The sequence below is a fragment of the Zalophus californianus genome, chromosome 7 (assembly GCF_009762305.2).
Source record: "Zalophus californianus isolate mZalCal1 chromosome 7, mZalCal1.pri.v2, whole genome shotgun sequence".
Classification (NCBI taxonomy): Eukaryota; Metazoa; Chordata; class Mammalia; order Carnivora; family Otariidae; genus Zalophus; species Zalophus californianus.
This window is the reverse complement of record NC_045601.1, coordinates 143829123-143845071: the sequence shown is the minus strand read 5'-3', so window position 1 is coordinate 143845071 and position 15949 is coordinate 143829123. Positions and strand designations below refer to the sequence as shown.

The 15949-nt window shown below is 47.2% G+C and overlaps 2 protein-coding genes across 6 annotated transcripts; one reads left to right on the top strand and one right to left on the bottom strand.

The window, feature by feature from the left end:
• Positions 1 to 768, bottom strand: LOC113926866 (histone H3.1). Its single transcript, XM_035728421.1, has one exon. It carries the CDS (start codon positions 761 to 763, stop codon positions 353 to 355), a length of 411 nt encoding a protein of 136 aa, XP_035584314.1. The 5' UTR covers positions 764 to 768; the 3' UTR covers positions 1 to 352.
• Positions 769 to 3211: 2443 nt separating this feature from the next.
• Positions 3212 to 12900, top strand: H1-1 (H1.1 linker histone, cluster member). Of its 5 annotated transcripts, none has more exons than XM_027602221.2 (5): positions 3212 to 3881; positions 8576 to 8671; positions 10713 to 10773; positions 11161 to 11296; positions 12591 to 12900. In XM_027602221.2, exons 1-2 carry the CDS (start codon positions 3247 to 3249, stop codon positions 8610 to 8612), a joined length of 672 nt encoding a protein of 223 aa, XP_027458022.1. In that variant the 5' UTR covers positions 3212 to 3246; the 3' UTR covers positions 8613 to 8671; positions 10713 to 10773; positions 11161 to 11296; positions 12591 to 12900. The 5 variants fall into 5 exon arrangements, 4 of the variants coding, with proteins under 4 accessions (XP_027458022.1, XP_027458025.1, XP_027458024.1 ...); XM_027602224.2 differs by having other exon boundaries at positions 12319 to 12900; XM_027602223.2 differs by having other exon boundaries at positions 12284 to 12900.
• The last annotated feature ends 3049 nt before the right edge of the window (positions 12901 to 15949 follow it).

Sequence of the window (15949 nt, the reverse complement as noted above, 5' to 3'; positions counted from 1 at the left end):
TCCTGTTCGTTTTACAACTGATGCTCAGAGGAGGCCCTACTTAATGCCCTTCAAATGCCACCTGTTTCATGCCCCTCTTGAAACGCCGACTCTTCCTTAGGACCTAAGTTAGCAGTACCTCCTAACCTCTTAAAGGGCCAGTTTTGTTCGCATATGCAGGGAACATTTAGACAAAAGTAAGCATTTGTGGCCCATTAAAAGTGTTGCTAATCCATATCCCTTCGTTTCTAAGTGCATAGCTAGTCATATTAAACTCTGGAGTATTAGTTTTACAGCCACTTTGCTTGAAAAAGTGGGTGGCTCTGAAAAGAGCCTTTGGTTGAAGTTTCAAGGAAAAAAAGACCGTAGTGTATTACGCCCTCTCCCCGCGAATGCGGCGCGCCAGCTGGATGTCCTTGGGCATGATGGTGACGCGCTTGGCGTGGATGGCGCACAGGTTGGTGTCCTCGAAGAGCCCCACCAGGTAGGCCTCGCACGCCTCCTGCAGGGCCATGACGGCCGAGCTCTGGAAGCGCAGGTCGGTCTTGAAGTCCTGCGCGATCTCGCGCACCAGCCGCTGGAACGGCAGCTTGCGGATCAGCAGCTCGGTGGACTTCTGGTAGCGCCGGATCTCGCGCAGGGCCACCGTGCCGGGCCGGTAGCGGTGCGGCTTCTTGACGCCGCCGGTGGCCGGCGCGCTCTTGCGGGCCGCCTTGGTGGCCAGCTGCTTGCGCGGGGCCTTGCCGCCGGTCGACTTGCGGGCTGTCTGCTTCGTGCGAGCCATGACACCCACACAAACGTAGCAAACACTAGCGCAAATAGATCGCGCAACCAGACTGCCTAGTATTTATAGTACATAAGGTGAAGTGATTGGATAAGAAAAATGTGACGTATAAGGTTGCAGGCTCTGATTGGTCTATATTTTGCTTTCCAACAACGGCGCAGTTTCATTGGCTACCACGTTATCCTCGTCTCTTCGGGTTTTTTTTTTCCACAACTAGCTCACTGTGACTTACACAATGATTTTCGTTAGTCAGAATGCGGTGCTTTGAATGTTACCAAACATTGACTTCGTTGGTATTGTAGTTCAAAACTATTATTTCTTTAATTCTTGGAGAGAAATTTGAGAAATATTGGCCCCAATAATGTACTCTTTATACTCCCTGCTCAATAACCCCAATAACCCCGTATGGTATTACAAGTTTCTGAATTTCAAAAAAATGAGATCCCTTTATAATGCTAAAATGAAGGAACTCCTTTGCATCCTACGAGACAATGTCAACCTTCGTAAAATTACACTGGCGTTTACAGAAGCATTTCCAGTAATCGGACGCCCATTTGTTAAATGTTAATGCTGACTTCTAAACTTGCAGCTTTCTGGAACTTATTTTTTCTCACGCCTAGAATACATTTTGCCAGGTGTAAAATATCAGTGACTAAATTCTCCAGCACCAACCTCTCTCAGCCTTGCGGAGCAGGCGTGTCCCGGGTCCAATCAACTGGATTCCGAGCCACGAGAGGGCAAACTTCTCATTACCAAGACCTAACTTTATAGTTCTTAAATTTTTTCAAGCTTAGAAACATCAAATGTGACCGTTTTGTACTAAGAGTAGGTAGGCCAGAGTCTACCTTTTCATTGGTTGAGTACTTTTATACTGATCGGCCAGTAAGAAACCTAGCATCCTTCATTTGGGTAGAACGTTCCTATTTTATTTGAAGCCTATTTAATCCAATGGATACACAGGAGGCCGGAACCTTAAGAAATTGCCGAATCCAGTGTTCCCTTTTAAAAAGCTACGTTTAATTAGAGTCCTCGTTTATTACACTAGGAAAAGCTTGGCTCTCAGAAGATGTTCACTTACAAAAGCTTCCAGATTTGGAGGAAGGTCGTGTACCTGTTAAAACTGACTCTTCCTTCAAACGCCTAGCTCCGATTGTTCTCTTCCCAACTGGTAGAAGCTGCGGGTTGCGTCCGCAAACACAGACTCTCGGGAAAACGGGAGGTCGTTGAGGGTGGCGGAGCTGTTAGTGGGAACACCCCATTACTGGCCGCCGGCCGGCAACAAGGCCCTCGGATGTTTGAGGGCGAGCGGGAAGCTCGGGTTACTTAGGCCGCGCGGACTTGTTTGAGAACTTCAGGAGCGCAGGGCGGGAAGGCGACGTCTCTGCCTCCTCCCGGCCGCCGGGCGACGGCCACGAGCCTGTGGCAGGGCGTGCTGGTTCGCGGGCGCAGCCCTGGGAGAGGCACTTTTTCTCTCATCGTCTGATTCGCCCCGTGAAATCACTTGAGCCTTGTCCTGTGCGTGTCGATGCCCCTCACAGCCACGAAGAAGTCGGAGGAGGCTCGCCCTAGGCGGTTACCCGGGGCCTCTCGCCCTCGCCCGAGGCGCTCTCGCCCCCTCACGGCGCCGCCCAGGGGAGCGCTTAGTCCGGCCCGCGCTTCTTGACCGCCCCCGGTGCGCCGGGGGGGGGGGGGGGGGGGGCTGTGGCTGAGCAAGAGCGCGCCGCCAGGGAGCAGTGTCGTCAGCCCCTGCCCGCGGCCTGTGCTGAGGCTGAAGGGGCATCTGCAGCTCGCCCAGGGCGCCGGACCGCAGCCACAGCTTGGCATTCACTCACGGGAGGCTTGCGTAGTGTTTCCCACCAGTGCCGCCCGCGTGTTAGCCGCGGGGTCAGCGCGTTGCGGTGTTGACCACGCTACTCCTTTGACCAGAGTTCATGAAAGGTCCTGACCAGGCGTGTCCCTCTTCGGCGTCGCCGGGGCAATGGCGTTGAGGACTGGTCCCAGGCCGGCGGACCAGGCCTACACTCCTGCACACCCCCCCCCCCCCCCCGCTTTCCTCTCTCCCTCCCCGGCCAGTCAGGACGCGGCCTTTTACGTGCGGTGCGGATTAGGAACGGATGCCCCTCACGACGCCCCCCTGCATTCTTACTTGGGTGCCTCGTTTGCAAACTGCTCTTCCTCCGCCCCCCGGAATGAAAAGGCTTGTTTTATAGAGGAAAGCGGCACCGTCTGGCGTTAGGGGGCTCCCGACCCCTCCCCGCCCAGAAGTGCGGTCTGCGCGAGGCGACGGGGCTCTGCCGCCGCACAGTCCCCTCGCCGCCGCGCTCAGGGCCGCGGCGCAGGGGGCGCTAGGGGGCGAGAGGCGGGCGCCGGCGAGCACCAATCACAGCGCGGCCCCGCCCTATAAATACGCCGCGCCGGGGCCGCCGGCGTCTTCCTGCTCCGTCAGGTCCCTCGCAGCTCGCTCCGCCTGCTCCGCTCTCACTATGTCTGAGACCGCGCCGCCCGTGCCGGCCACCTCCACTCCCCCCGAGAAGCCTGCGGCTGGCAAGAAAGCCAAGAGGCCGGCCAAGGCTGCGGCTGCTGCCAAGAGGAAGCCCGCGGGCCCCTCCGTGTCGGAGCTGATCGTGCAGGCGGTGTCGTCTTCCAAGGAGCGCAGCGGCGTGTCCCTGGCCGCGCTCAAGAAGGCGCTCGCGGCCGCCGGCTACGACGTGGAGAAGAACAACAGCCGCATCAAGCTGGGCCTCAAGAGCCTGGTGAGCAAGGGCACCCTGGTGCAGACCAAGGGCACCGGCGCCTCGGGCTCCTTCAAGCTCAACAAGAAGGCGGCCTCGGGGGAGGCTAAGGCCAACCCCACGAAGGTGGCGAAGGCCAAGGTGACGGGCGCTTCTAAAAAACCTAAGAAGGTCACGGCGACTGTTAAAAAAGCTGTTAAGACTCCGAAAAAGGCCAAAAAGCCGGCTGTGGCCAAGAAGTCGTCCAAGAAGCCCAAGGTTGTGAAGCCTAAGAAAGTAGCCAAGAGTCCTGCCAAAGCCAAGGCTGTTAAGCCCAAGGCGGCCAAGGCGAAGGTGACCAAGCCAAAGACGGCAGCCAAGCCCAAAAAGGCCGCACCCAAGAAAAAGTAAGCGTTGCAGTTGGAACTTATTCCAATAACCCAACGGCTCTTTTAAGAGCCACCAACATACTTCAGAGGAAAGAGCTTTAGTACGTGTCTCCTGGCTCCTACGCGGAGTTTGCACCCCCTTGCGGGGGCGCTGCTGAGCTACTCCTTGACCCTACCCGGCGATTCCTCGGAGGCTCAGGTTCCCTCCGGCGTGCCCAACCTCTAGGTGAAGCTTAGCGGCTCGGGGACCACTGGCCTCGGCGAGCTTCGTCTTGCCTAGAGTTAACTGTGTTGGCAAGACCTGGGGGACTTTGTCCCTAACCGTAAGTCCGCGCCCTAGGCTGCTGGGTCATCCGTGGTAACTAGGCTGGGTGGGAGCCCCACCCTGGCCCCAGCTGGGAGCGTGCGCGGCGTGCGCACCCGGCTGTTAACATTTCCCTGTTGAGTTCAGACCGGGCCCTGGGGTTTTCGGGACAGTAGTGCTTAAAGCGGCCTTCTCCGGTGTGGGTTCCCCTGACAAGTGCTTGGGTGCTAACCAGTGAGACCGAAAGCTTAGCCACACCCTCCGGGGATGCGGCGCGCCAGCTGGATGTCCTTGGGCATGACGGTGACGCGCTTGGCGTGGATGGCGCACAGGTTGTTGTCCTCGAAGAGCCCCACCAGGTAGGCCTCGCACGCCTCCTGCGGGGCCATCACGGCCGAGCTCTGGAAGCGCTGGTCGGTTTTGTTGGCGCGGCGCCTCCGCGTGGGTCGACTTGGCTGCCCGCAAGTTTGGCGGTGGTCCCGACAAAGGAGCTTGGCTGCAGCGGAGTTTTGGAGCCCAAGCCCACAAGCCCTTACCGGGCTACTGTGTTTATGGGAAACAAAGCTGCCCTGATTGGCTAATATTTGAAAATCCACTCTGCACCTGACTAGAGCGTATTTCATTGCGTACGGTGTTTTCAATTCTGGTGGTGCTACAGCATATTAAGTAGGGAAGGACACTTTCAAAGAATTGTCCCTTTAGGCTTTTGAAATTTCAGGATACCGATTTTAATAACATCTTTCACCTCCGGGGAGAAAACACCATATGGTGAGCCAGGGTTACTAAACACAGCTCAATTTGTTGTCAAGCCTTATTTTTACATATGCCCCTACATATTTTTTTTTCCCGTTTTTTAGGTGATCTTTTTTCCCCCCACTGTCTTGCTGGGCTCCGAGCCCACTATCCGATAACATCTGCCATACAGGCACTTCACATCTCTGTTCCCCCGTCCCTTAAACTGGCGTGTAGCTAGCTGTTCATGATTTCTTTGAACTCCGTCTTTTAGGAGCACCTATCCTACACATGCATGATTGCTCCTTCTGGTTTTCGGTGAGGGCTATTTATAAAACGGTGACTTTATACAAACCGCTTCTTAAAACCTTTCCAAAATCCTTTCAAGTCAAAGCCTCTTTTTAATGTCCACGTGGAGTAACATAAGCTATTCATCCATTTCCTTTTGATAAGCGTTGACATTGTTTCCATTTACCACGGCGGACTGGTGCAACAGAGTTCCAGCACCGAAATTGCTAGATTGGAGTGAATTTTATATTTCAGTTGGTGCTGACGTATCCCGAAAAGAACTCCCCCTCATCCATTCCAGCCATCAAGGTGTGGGCTCAATTTTTGCCCGTCTAAAGGGTGTAAAATTACTTCACATTGTCACGTTGATGTGCATTATCACGGCCACTAGTTATATCCTTTCTTTAGGTTTATTGGTCATTTGAATACACTTTTCAGAGAATGCAGGCTTATCCCTGTGCTCGTTTCTTCACTGGGCAGTTTTTCTTGTCCCATTGTGTTTTTTATATAGTAAGGAACTACTTACCACTTCTGTTGCAGATAGCTTTCTAATTTTGGCATTTTTTACTAATTTTGTTTATGGTGGATTTTCCATTTAAATGTTATAAAGATCTATATAAAATCCCAGATATTAAATGTTAGAAACCTATCTTTTAAAGCTTCTAGATTTCCATTCTTGGTTAAGAAACTGAACCCCACCCCTCCATTATTCATTCAACAGCCTAGGTTTTCTTCTAAAAATTGCTTCCTAAAGTTTTTTTAGTCTCTAATCCATCTAAAATTTTATGCACTTTAAGATAGAATCCGAGTTTACATTCTCCCAGATAGATGGCCAGTTGTCCTAACACAATTTACAATCCATCCGTTTTTCCCACTGTATGTCCTGTTATTAAAGTCTTAAATAAGATTTCTGTGTTCTTTTCTATTGATCTCTCCACATAAGTCATGTTTATTAATTTGTATGCTTGTTTCTACTGTGAATGGAAGGCTCATTTCCCTTTTGAGGTCTTACTGCTAGGAAGGAGGAAATGTATTGATATGTTGTATCCAGTGAATTTACCAATTTCTGTAATTCCACGTCTTGTTACTTTTTAAAATAGAGCCCCTTGAGTCTTTCCTAGTCATCAGCAAAATAACTTATATTGGTTTTTTTTTTTTTTTGTCTTCCTCAATGTGAATACCAAGCATTTTATTTCCCTTTTGTACTGCATTTGCTGAGAATTTCCGAAGTAAAGTTAAATAATTTAGCAGGAATCCCTTTTTAGTTCTTGGTTTTAATTAAGCTATTGTTTGTCCTTTAGGACATTTGTTAATTTTTGGCATCTCCATTATTTTAAATGATACCTTCAAATTTTATTTTACTTTTAGAAAATTTTTCAATAGCTCTTAGACTTTAATATATTGATATATGATTTTCTTCAAACGCAGTGTGGCTGAAAGAGCGACCTAGAAAAAGATGTGTTTTTATAAGGCGGTCATCTAAGACAGAAGCAGGTGTGCTGTGGTAGAGCTGGAGAAGGGGGGAGTCAGAAATTCTGAGTCTGTGAGATTACCAACTGGATGAGGGATATTAGCAACTGGGTTCAAACGCTGCTGATTGAGTGACTGAATTGAGTACAGGCCTGAGAACAGTCTCTTGGTTAAGTAGTATGGAGGTGACCGACAGCTTTGTGAATAGTTTGGGGAGGACTGAGTTGAATTAAGGTGGAACTATAAATTTGGGACTCCTTGGTATACGGATGGCATGTAAAGCCGTGAACCTGGGTGAGGTCGCCGAGGGGATGACTGAGGTAGAGAAGAGTATAAAGAGGAAAGTGCTAAGTCCTGAGGCATTGAACCTCAAGGGCAGAGGAGACTTAGTCCTGACCATTCATCATCGATAAAGATGAGTAACTATTCTACTTCTTTGTGCTTCCCTTTGCTAATTTAAAAGTTGCATTAGAGGGGCGCCTGGGTGGCTCAGATGGTTGAGCGTCTGCCTTCGGCTCAGGTCATGATCCCAGGGTCCTGGGATCGACTCCCACATCGAGCTCCCTGCTCAGTGGGGAGTCGGCTTCTCCCTCTGTCTCTGCCGCTTCCCCTGCTTGTGCTCTCTTTCTCTGCCAAACAAATCTTAAAAAAAAAAAAAAAAGTTGCATTAGAGCAGTGTTTTTCATGGCTTGTCGGTAATAGAATACATTCGAACATATTAGAGCATGCCATACTGAGGTATCTATGGCTTCCTGGAACTTAGGTTTGGGGCACTTCCGTTGTTAGGCATACGTATGCATGTGCTGGGTCGTGAAGAAGAATGCGTGTCTTACTGGGGTCACAATCAAGTCTGAAAACCAGTGGTTAAGATGCTCCCTTATGGTCTTTCACAATCCCGAGTCTGCTGTTTTGATGTTCTGACCACAGAATCAGATCTAACAGCTATATAAGACGGTAGAGACTTGAAATCCATCTCATTGTCCCCGAGATCTTCCAGAGACAAGTGGGTAACACGTGACATACAAATTCTGTTATTTACTAATTGATGTAATTGTCCTTGCCTGTGGGGATTTTTGAAAGGAAAGAAAAGAGAGGCGCAAAGCACAGGAGTTACAGGATTTCCGGGGCTGATGGAAGATCAGTGTGTGCCCTTTAAAGTACTGACGACAGATAATGAGCTTGGCTCTGTAAGTCCTACAATTGCACATATATGGGAAAAAAGAGAGGAGGGGAAGTCTCACATCTTAATGCTGCAGGTTTTATTGTGTCCTACGTGCCCAAAGGAAAAGGGGGAACATTGGGGAGGGGGGTGAGTTTGTTCTTTTCTTTACACCATAACCTATTTTTCAGATCTTTGAAAATGTGTACATGCAAATCTAAGGGGAAAAATTATTCTGCGTACAAAAATAGAACTGGGTTAAACTCGAAGTATTAACTACTAAATGGTTGTTCAGTAAAATCGTGGCCTAGCAACTACCCAAGGGTTCGAGAGTGGGTGTGCATCATTGTTTAGTTCACCAGTCACCTGCTGGATCTTAAAAATTTATTTAACAGAAACTACAGTCATTTTCAAGTGTGTCTCAGAATGGGTTTCCAGGAGTGGGATTTCTGTATCAAAGGGTAAAAAGCAACCTTGCAAGCTGCAGTAAAATAATCATCACGGAATCTTAAAAACAAATAAATACAAATGCCTAAAGACCGAAATGTGACTGGACCTAGACTACCACGGGTCACCATCTATTTTATTTTGTTTTATTTTATAATAGTTTGATACAAAAATCCAAATTACATGAAAAGATACAGGCTGAGAAGTCAAGTTCCACATCACTGACCTTGACCACTCAGGTCCCCTTCTGGTGTTTCTTTCTGCAAATAGAAACAAAACATATATATACTTTTCTTTCTTGCCCTGTCACAGGATAATGCGAACAAGTTCTCTACCGCTGTTCATTTAGCAGTCTGTCCTGGATCTTTGGCTGTAATGGGACCCAGAGCTCTCCATCTCTTTCCACGGGTACGTGATATACCATGTGTAAAGGAACAACGGTTTATTTGGGTTCCAGAAGCTCTGGGTCTGTATCAGAGAGCTGAGCCCTTTATACCAGGTGTTGTAAAATGTTTTTTCAGATAGTCATTTGTCTTTTAACTTTGGTAAGTTAAGAAGGGTCTTTCCCACTTCAAGAATCAAAGGAATTCACCTGTATTTTCATCTGGGTTTTTTTTTTTGTTGTTGTTTTTGTTTTTGTTTTTTTTTGGCATGTCAGTCTTTGATCCATTTGGAGTGTATCCTAGTATGTGGTGTTTTAAACAATGACTATCCCATTGTCTCAACACTTTACTCCCAGTGATGAGAAGGGCTGTTTATGGGGCACCTCGGGGGCTCAGTCAGTGGAATGTCCAACTCTGGATTTCAGATCAGGTCTTCATCTCAGGGTCATGGGTTCGGGCCCCACCCTGGGCTCTGCACTGGGCATGAAACCTATTAAAAAAAAAAAATGCTGTCTTTATGGCATACAAAATTCCTATGTTGTCGATTTCTGGACTTTCTATTGTGCATCCGTCCATCTGTCCAAGGACTAGCACCATGCTGTTTTAATTGAGGATTGATGATCCCTTCCAAAATACGGTAAAGATCATCCACCGTTCCTGTTCTTATTTTCCAATTTTAGGGCAATCATAAGACAATTCTAGCTTTTCAAAGAACGGTGGAATGCTTAGAGCTAGCCAAGCTTTGGAAGTCAGTCAGTGTTTGTTTCTGTCTGGCAAAGTTCTGCAGGGAGTGTTGTGCTCTCTGAATTCATGTCACAGCACCCCCATCAACTATGAAGGGCCCATCATATCTTCAGGGCAGTGTGCTTTCACCTGACATTTATATCGAGCCACGTTCAAGGCGAATGAGTGAGAAGAAACTGGAATAAGTTTTATGATCTTAGAATCAGTGGGTGTTCTCTTTGAACTAATTAATCATTCTTTCCTACAAACTCTTTAGAGGGGCACCATGCTTCCCTTTCCACATGGGGAATCCTAACTACAAAGGAAACAGATAAGGAGGCAGGTAAAGTATTCTCATTCCCATGCCTCGGAGGAAGACGAAGTAGGTTTTGTAAGCAGCCACCCTCTTCCACACTTACACAGGTTTCTGTGTTTTTTAAAGGATCGCTCACATATTTGCTAACTCTTCAGAGAGAGCACAAGGTCCAAGTGTGCAAGCCTAGACCCTGCTCCTAGAGGACCTAGCGACGCTTGGCTGCTCTAAAGTGGAGACGTGGGAAGCGACCCGTAGATCTGTACTCTCCCATGTCCCGCACAGAAAGGGGACCACTGGAAACAAGATTCAGTCAAGGGCAGTAGTAACTGCCCCCAAAATCTTGTGGGTTGGTTTTATCCTTTTATTTATAATGCTGCTAATATGCTACATGCGCCTTGACTGTGCATCAAATATTCATTCAGTACTTTGATACTGACAGATGAAAAGAGTAAGTAGCAGTTAAGCCACTCCTAAACCTACCCAGAAAGCAAACCGGAGATTTTAAAGTTTATTCTGGATGCTGAAAACTCTTCTCATGGAAGACATATTCTTTAGATGACCCCCAACCTTCTTTAAACTTTTTTAATCCGGAAACATAACCTATAAAGAGAAAACCATAACAAAACGTGACAAAATAGCAATGTAAAGCTCCCTGGATGATCACAGAGTGAAGAGTCCTGAACCACTGCACAAGTCCAAAAAACAGAACGTCCACCAACTCTCCCTGTCTGCTCACACCTGCTCCCAGTCACTAACCCCTCCGTCTTCCCTAAATGTACCCACGATCCTGATTTCTGACACAGTCATCCAGTTTGGCTGTTTTTGCATCTCATATAAAATGGAAACCAAATAAAAGGTAGTCGTTTGTGCCTGGTATCTTTTACTCAGAAAATTAGGTTTGACAGATTCATCTGTGTCACTATATAGAACTGTGACTCATTTTTATTGTATAATCTTCCATTTTATGAATATACCACAATTTAGGGATCTATTCCACTGCTGATAGACATTTGTTTCTCTCTTTCAGGGATTACAAACAATGCCGTGAACATTCCTGCACGTGTGTTTTGGCACCTATGTGGACACAGGTGTGTTGTTTATAACCTAGAATCAGAAATCACTAGGTCAAACTCTAAACTTTTTCAGAATGCTTGTACCAGTTTACCTGCTCTGGAATCAAAAAATGAAAATTAAAGCCATAGTTATAAGCATCTGGATGAACCTCACAAACCTAATATTGAGTAAAATTTAGGTGAAAATCCCTGTTTCACATCCTTCTATTTTTTTTTTTTTATTAAAATTGTTAGCCTTTTTAAATGTTATCCATTGTGGCAGATGTGTAGTGGTACCTCACTGTGGTTTTCTTTTGCATCTCTTGCCCATTTTTCTATTGCACTGTGTGCTTCTCTGCTTGGTCTGCCCCCAACAAAACACCACGGCCTGGGTGGCTTACACAGACATGTATTTTCCCACAGTTCTGGAGCTCCACGACTGATGTTCACATGGCTGACCCGCCGTCCTCAGCCCCCCTGGAGGAAGAGCAGATCCTGTGTGGCCCAAAGCTCCCATTAGGAGTTATACTGTTGACTGTTCAGTGGCCAAGGCCACCAGGTAAACAAAGACACTCTTATCGGGAAGGGACACTCCAAGGGCCTAGAGACCACCTCCTAGCAGCCAAGGGCAAAGGCCAGACCTCTCTTTGGGTAAGGTTAATTAAATACTACATACGCACTTCTAGAATCTGCCAACTTACTTTGCCCCTTGGACGTCCAGGAGGCAACCCAGCCCTGGCATGTCCAACACCAATGGTTCAGTCTTTCTCCAGACTGCACCCACAGGCTCTCCCCTGTCCTAAGATGGTCACTCCACCCCCTTACTTCTCCCCTGGACCCGTGGCAACAGCCTCCCAACTGGTCTTCCTATTTCCAGCATCGTCTCTTCAGTCCGCTCCCAACACAGCGGGCAGGGTGTTCTTTCGTGTCCCCTGACTCACATCCTGCCAATGGTTTCCCTTCCCACTCAGTATAAAACCCAGTGTTCCTACAAGGTCTGACGACCAGGGCTTTAAGCATTTATTTTTAAAATTCCACTCGGTAAGAACTATTTGTCACAGCAAAGATACACAAAAGCAAAACAAGTATTTCATTAAACAATACTTACCCTGATTTGACTTTTTATGCGCTGTTTTCTCTGTGTTCTGCTCTATCATCCAGAAACACTTGGCAGCAGCCCAGTAAATTGATTTCATGAATACTTCACGGGTCATGCCCAGCAAGGCAAATACACCACTCCGTCTATACAAGCTTTGCCCCCTCCCCCTGGCACCTCACACTGTCACCCTGACCACGCCCCCGGGGGCGCCCCCTTGCTTACTACACCCAGGAATAACGGGCCTTGCAGTCCCTGAGGGCCTTGGGGCCTTTGCAGCGATCATTGTGTCTATCTGGAATGTTTGCCACCAGATATCACAAGGGCTCATTCCCTCACCCTCTTCCAGATTTAACTCCAGTGTCCTGGGTGAGGCAGCCCCCTTTACCTCCTACATCACTGTCCAGCCTCTAGGACCCCCCAGGGCTGAAACAGATCCATCCTCCCCAGAACTCACTGGACCTAAAAAGAGCCTTCACTCTCAGGCCCTGGAAAGACACCTGGCTTCCCATGGCTCGTCACCCTGGCTGGTCTGGCCATCCTCCTCCAGGACAGAGCTGGGGTTCGAAGACCACCAGAGGACAGATACTTACAGAATCCGATGTCCCGAGGGAGAACCTGCGGACCAGCTAACAGGAAGGAGGGGACAGAAACGGCCCAGGACTCAAAGCGGGGGAGGGGCAGAGAATGAAGCTCAGACACCCGCTCTAGCATTTCCTGGCCACTGATCTTTGACAATCGGCTTCATGTCTCATAGGTCTGGAATTCTTGGCTACAAACTGGAGTTTCACAGCATCCCCTACCTCACAGGAGTAGATCATTTACACGGAACAAGAACGACAAAGAGGGCCGCTAGCTGAGTGGGGGCTACACACACCGCTCGCCAGGGCCGCCTGCTAAGCCTTCAGGCATTTTGAGAGCTGCTTGTTTAAACTCAACGATTATTAAAAATTGAATTATATAAACTTACAATTAAATAGCTTATATAAAAAGCAAAGTTAAGGGCGCCTGGGTGGCTCAGTTAAGCGTCTGCCTTCGACTCAGGTCATGATCCCAGGGTCCTGGGATCGAGCCCCGCATCGGGCTCCCTGCTCAGCGGGGAGTCTGCTTCTCCCTCTGCCTCTGCTCCTCCTTCCCACTCGTGCTCACTTGCGCTGTAATAAAATCTTAAAAAAAAAAAGTTAATTGATACCCCACGTCTCCTCATTATTTCACTATTGTCCTTACTCATGGGGTTGTTCACATCTCTTGTGTGGCGGCGATACTACGTCGTGGGCTACTGTGAATTGCTTTGTAACTAACTCCACATTCAGTCACTGCTAGTTTGAAATCCACTGTGGTGGAAATAGTTTCACCACAGAAATGGGCAAGCATTACAAATTAAAGGGGTTGTGTGTGTGGGGGGGAGGGGTTCTTGTTTGTTTTCCTGAGAGCCATTAAACATTTATTGACACACCATTATTTTCAGAGAATGTTCTCAATAAATGCCTTCCTCTGGGCTTCCTCTCACCCAAGTGGGGACAAAAACTATCAGGCAGGCTTGCTTGTTTGCTCATTCCCTCCATGTTCAGAGCTCTACACTGAACTTTACTGGGTAAAAACAGTCTGGGATCAGACTCCCAAAGTGGGAGTCTCTACCGAGTACTAATGTCACTGAAACATCATGTGGCTTCTGTTTGATTCATAAGAAAACTTCCTTACCGTTTCCTGTGATTTGCAGTTCTGTAAGGTTTGTCACTTGGTTAGTCTAACTTCAAATCCACACTGGCTTTGATGTTGTCATATACCAGCTTCTATGAAGCCCACGGGCTGGGCTTTCTCTACACATGTTGATTTTAACTCCATTCAAAAATACGAACAAAGGTTCAAAACACAGTTTGGCAGGGGCATGGGGGAAGGGGACGACGTAGAAATATCTTTGCTCTTCCCCACAGGCCTGGAAATTTCAGTACAAGTTGCAACTTTGGAAGATAATAGGGGATATTTACACATGAGCATCAGGGAGCCCCAAAGCTCCCTGGGAAAAGGAAATACCCCACCATCTAGAGAATTAAGAGCTCAAGACAAAAGAGAACACGGGAAGCAGTTAGTCCAAATCACAACTAACTCACTTTTCAACCATCAATAAAATTTTGTTCCTCATTTTATGGCCATTTTTTCCATACTTACACTAAACTTTTATTACTTCTTATAAGTGATTATGCAAGGAACCAAGAATGAAGACTCCACGACCATCACCTTGAACTGCCAGCATCCTTGAGTAGAATTCCAATCTGCGCCTTGGCAACATCATAAAATATAACGGTCTTGAATTTTTCAACTGAAGGAAGAAACTGAGGGGTCGAGAGTCCTGAAGCTGAAAACCCCACTGCCCCATTAGAGAGCACGCTCCTCGCTTTGGAACGGGGGGGGGGGGGGTGTTGGTCTCACTGGGATCTCAGGGCTCGCTCCTCCCCTCCTGACAGTCTAAGAACCAGGCCACTGGCCAATATATGCCTCAAAAAGGAGCCACCCGTGTTCCTCCTGAAATTTCACGATGTTTTCATATTCCTGCTTATCAGTAATCTAAGCTCTTCATGGCCTTGCCTTGGGGGCCACACCACTGAGCACAGAGCCTGCCTGCAGCTGCAAGGGCAGATCACTCCTCCAGGCTGTGGAGTCTAGTATTCCCTGCAGAATTGCTGCTAAACTCATAATGTAAGAAGAGGGAAACTCTCCTAAGGAAAGAGACTGTCACTGCCTGCAGGAGCCCATTGTTACGCGGTACAGGATCGATTAAAACCTGTTTGTGCATCTTCAGTACATGCTGCTCCATCTCCATCCTCTGAGCTTCCAGCAGTTTCCCCCGACATCGTCACTCCCCTTCCTCCAGCCCATTCTGCCTCTCATCCGACACCTCCACTGATATTCCAGAGGCCTCCCCAACAGCCCCCACAACACCTACAACCCACGCTAGGATGCACACCAGGCATGTTTTTAAAAGTAAGACTTTCTGCAGCTTCAGGGACCCTTCTTAGGGACAATAAGCTGATTCTTCTAGACTGGAGGTGAGACAGGGGTGATACAAAAACGTTAACGTGCTGGGCTTCAAGAGGGCAAAGCACAGAAACCCAAAGGGAAGTACTCACCTGGAGCAAGGAGGGAAGAAAACACGGGCTGATGACTTTTCGGTGCGTTCCCACACTTGCCCACCAGAGGGAAGCCTCGAGCTGCAGGCAGGCTGGCCAGAAACCAGAGCACGCTGCGTGGGCGGCTTCTGACCATCCTCATGTTTTCCCTGTTCCTAAGTGTTTAGAAAAAAGGACACCCACTTAAAAAAAAAAAATCAAATTCAGGACAAAATGAAGAACTATATTTACTTTTTTACATTATTCTAATTTTTATAATTTTTTTTTATCAAGCTGAGTATATTTTCCATCGTCATAGTACATCCTCACTTTTGTTTCACTTAACCAAACATTTCTGTTAGATTACCGTGTGTTCATAATAATCACTGATTCTGTTGCACAATTCCTCAAACTTGTTGGTCTGATTAAACTTAGAGTCACTCATCTGCTTTGTCAGGAGGAAAAACAGAATATTTTGGCTGCCCTAACTATTTTACAATATTCCTGATACTAGCTCCTTTAGAATTGGTTCCTTAAAATATGTATGGTTATGGACATTCGTGAAGTTTTCATCATATTACTGTATTGATTGTATCAGAATTTCCTAATTTATGAAGGCATTAGCTACATACGACTTAGATTACCATATAAGTTTAAAATGGTTATTAGAAATAAAATGGTCCCCTCAAAGTTAAGTTTTATTATATACAAGTATTATTTTATACAAGTATTAAAAAAAACAAGAGCAAAGCAAACCCCCTCTTTTTTTCCAAACTGCCTGTTCTTACTTTAATAGAACTAACATTTAATCAGATTTCTCTGTTGGCTAGATGTGCTAGGCCAAATATTAAAAATTCCCAAGCAAACGCATTTTTCCTTTATACTTTACTGTTATCCAAAGAAAATATAAGGGACTCCTATGTCATAAATGTAATTTTTGCTCATTATCAAATATGACACATTTAGGTTTCAACGGAGTTGAAGGTTTATGAGATACTGTTTGGATTAT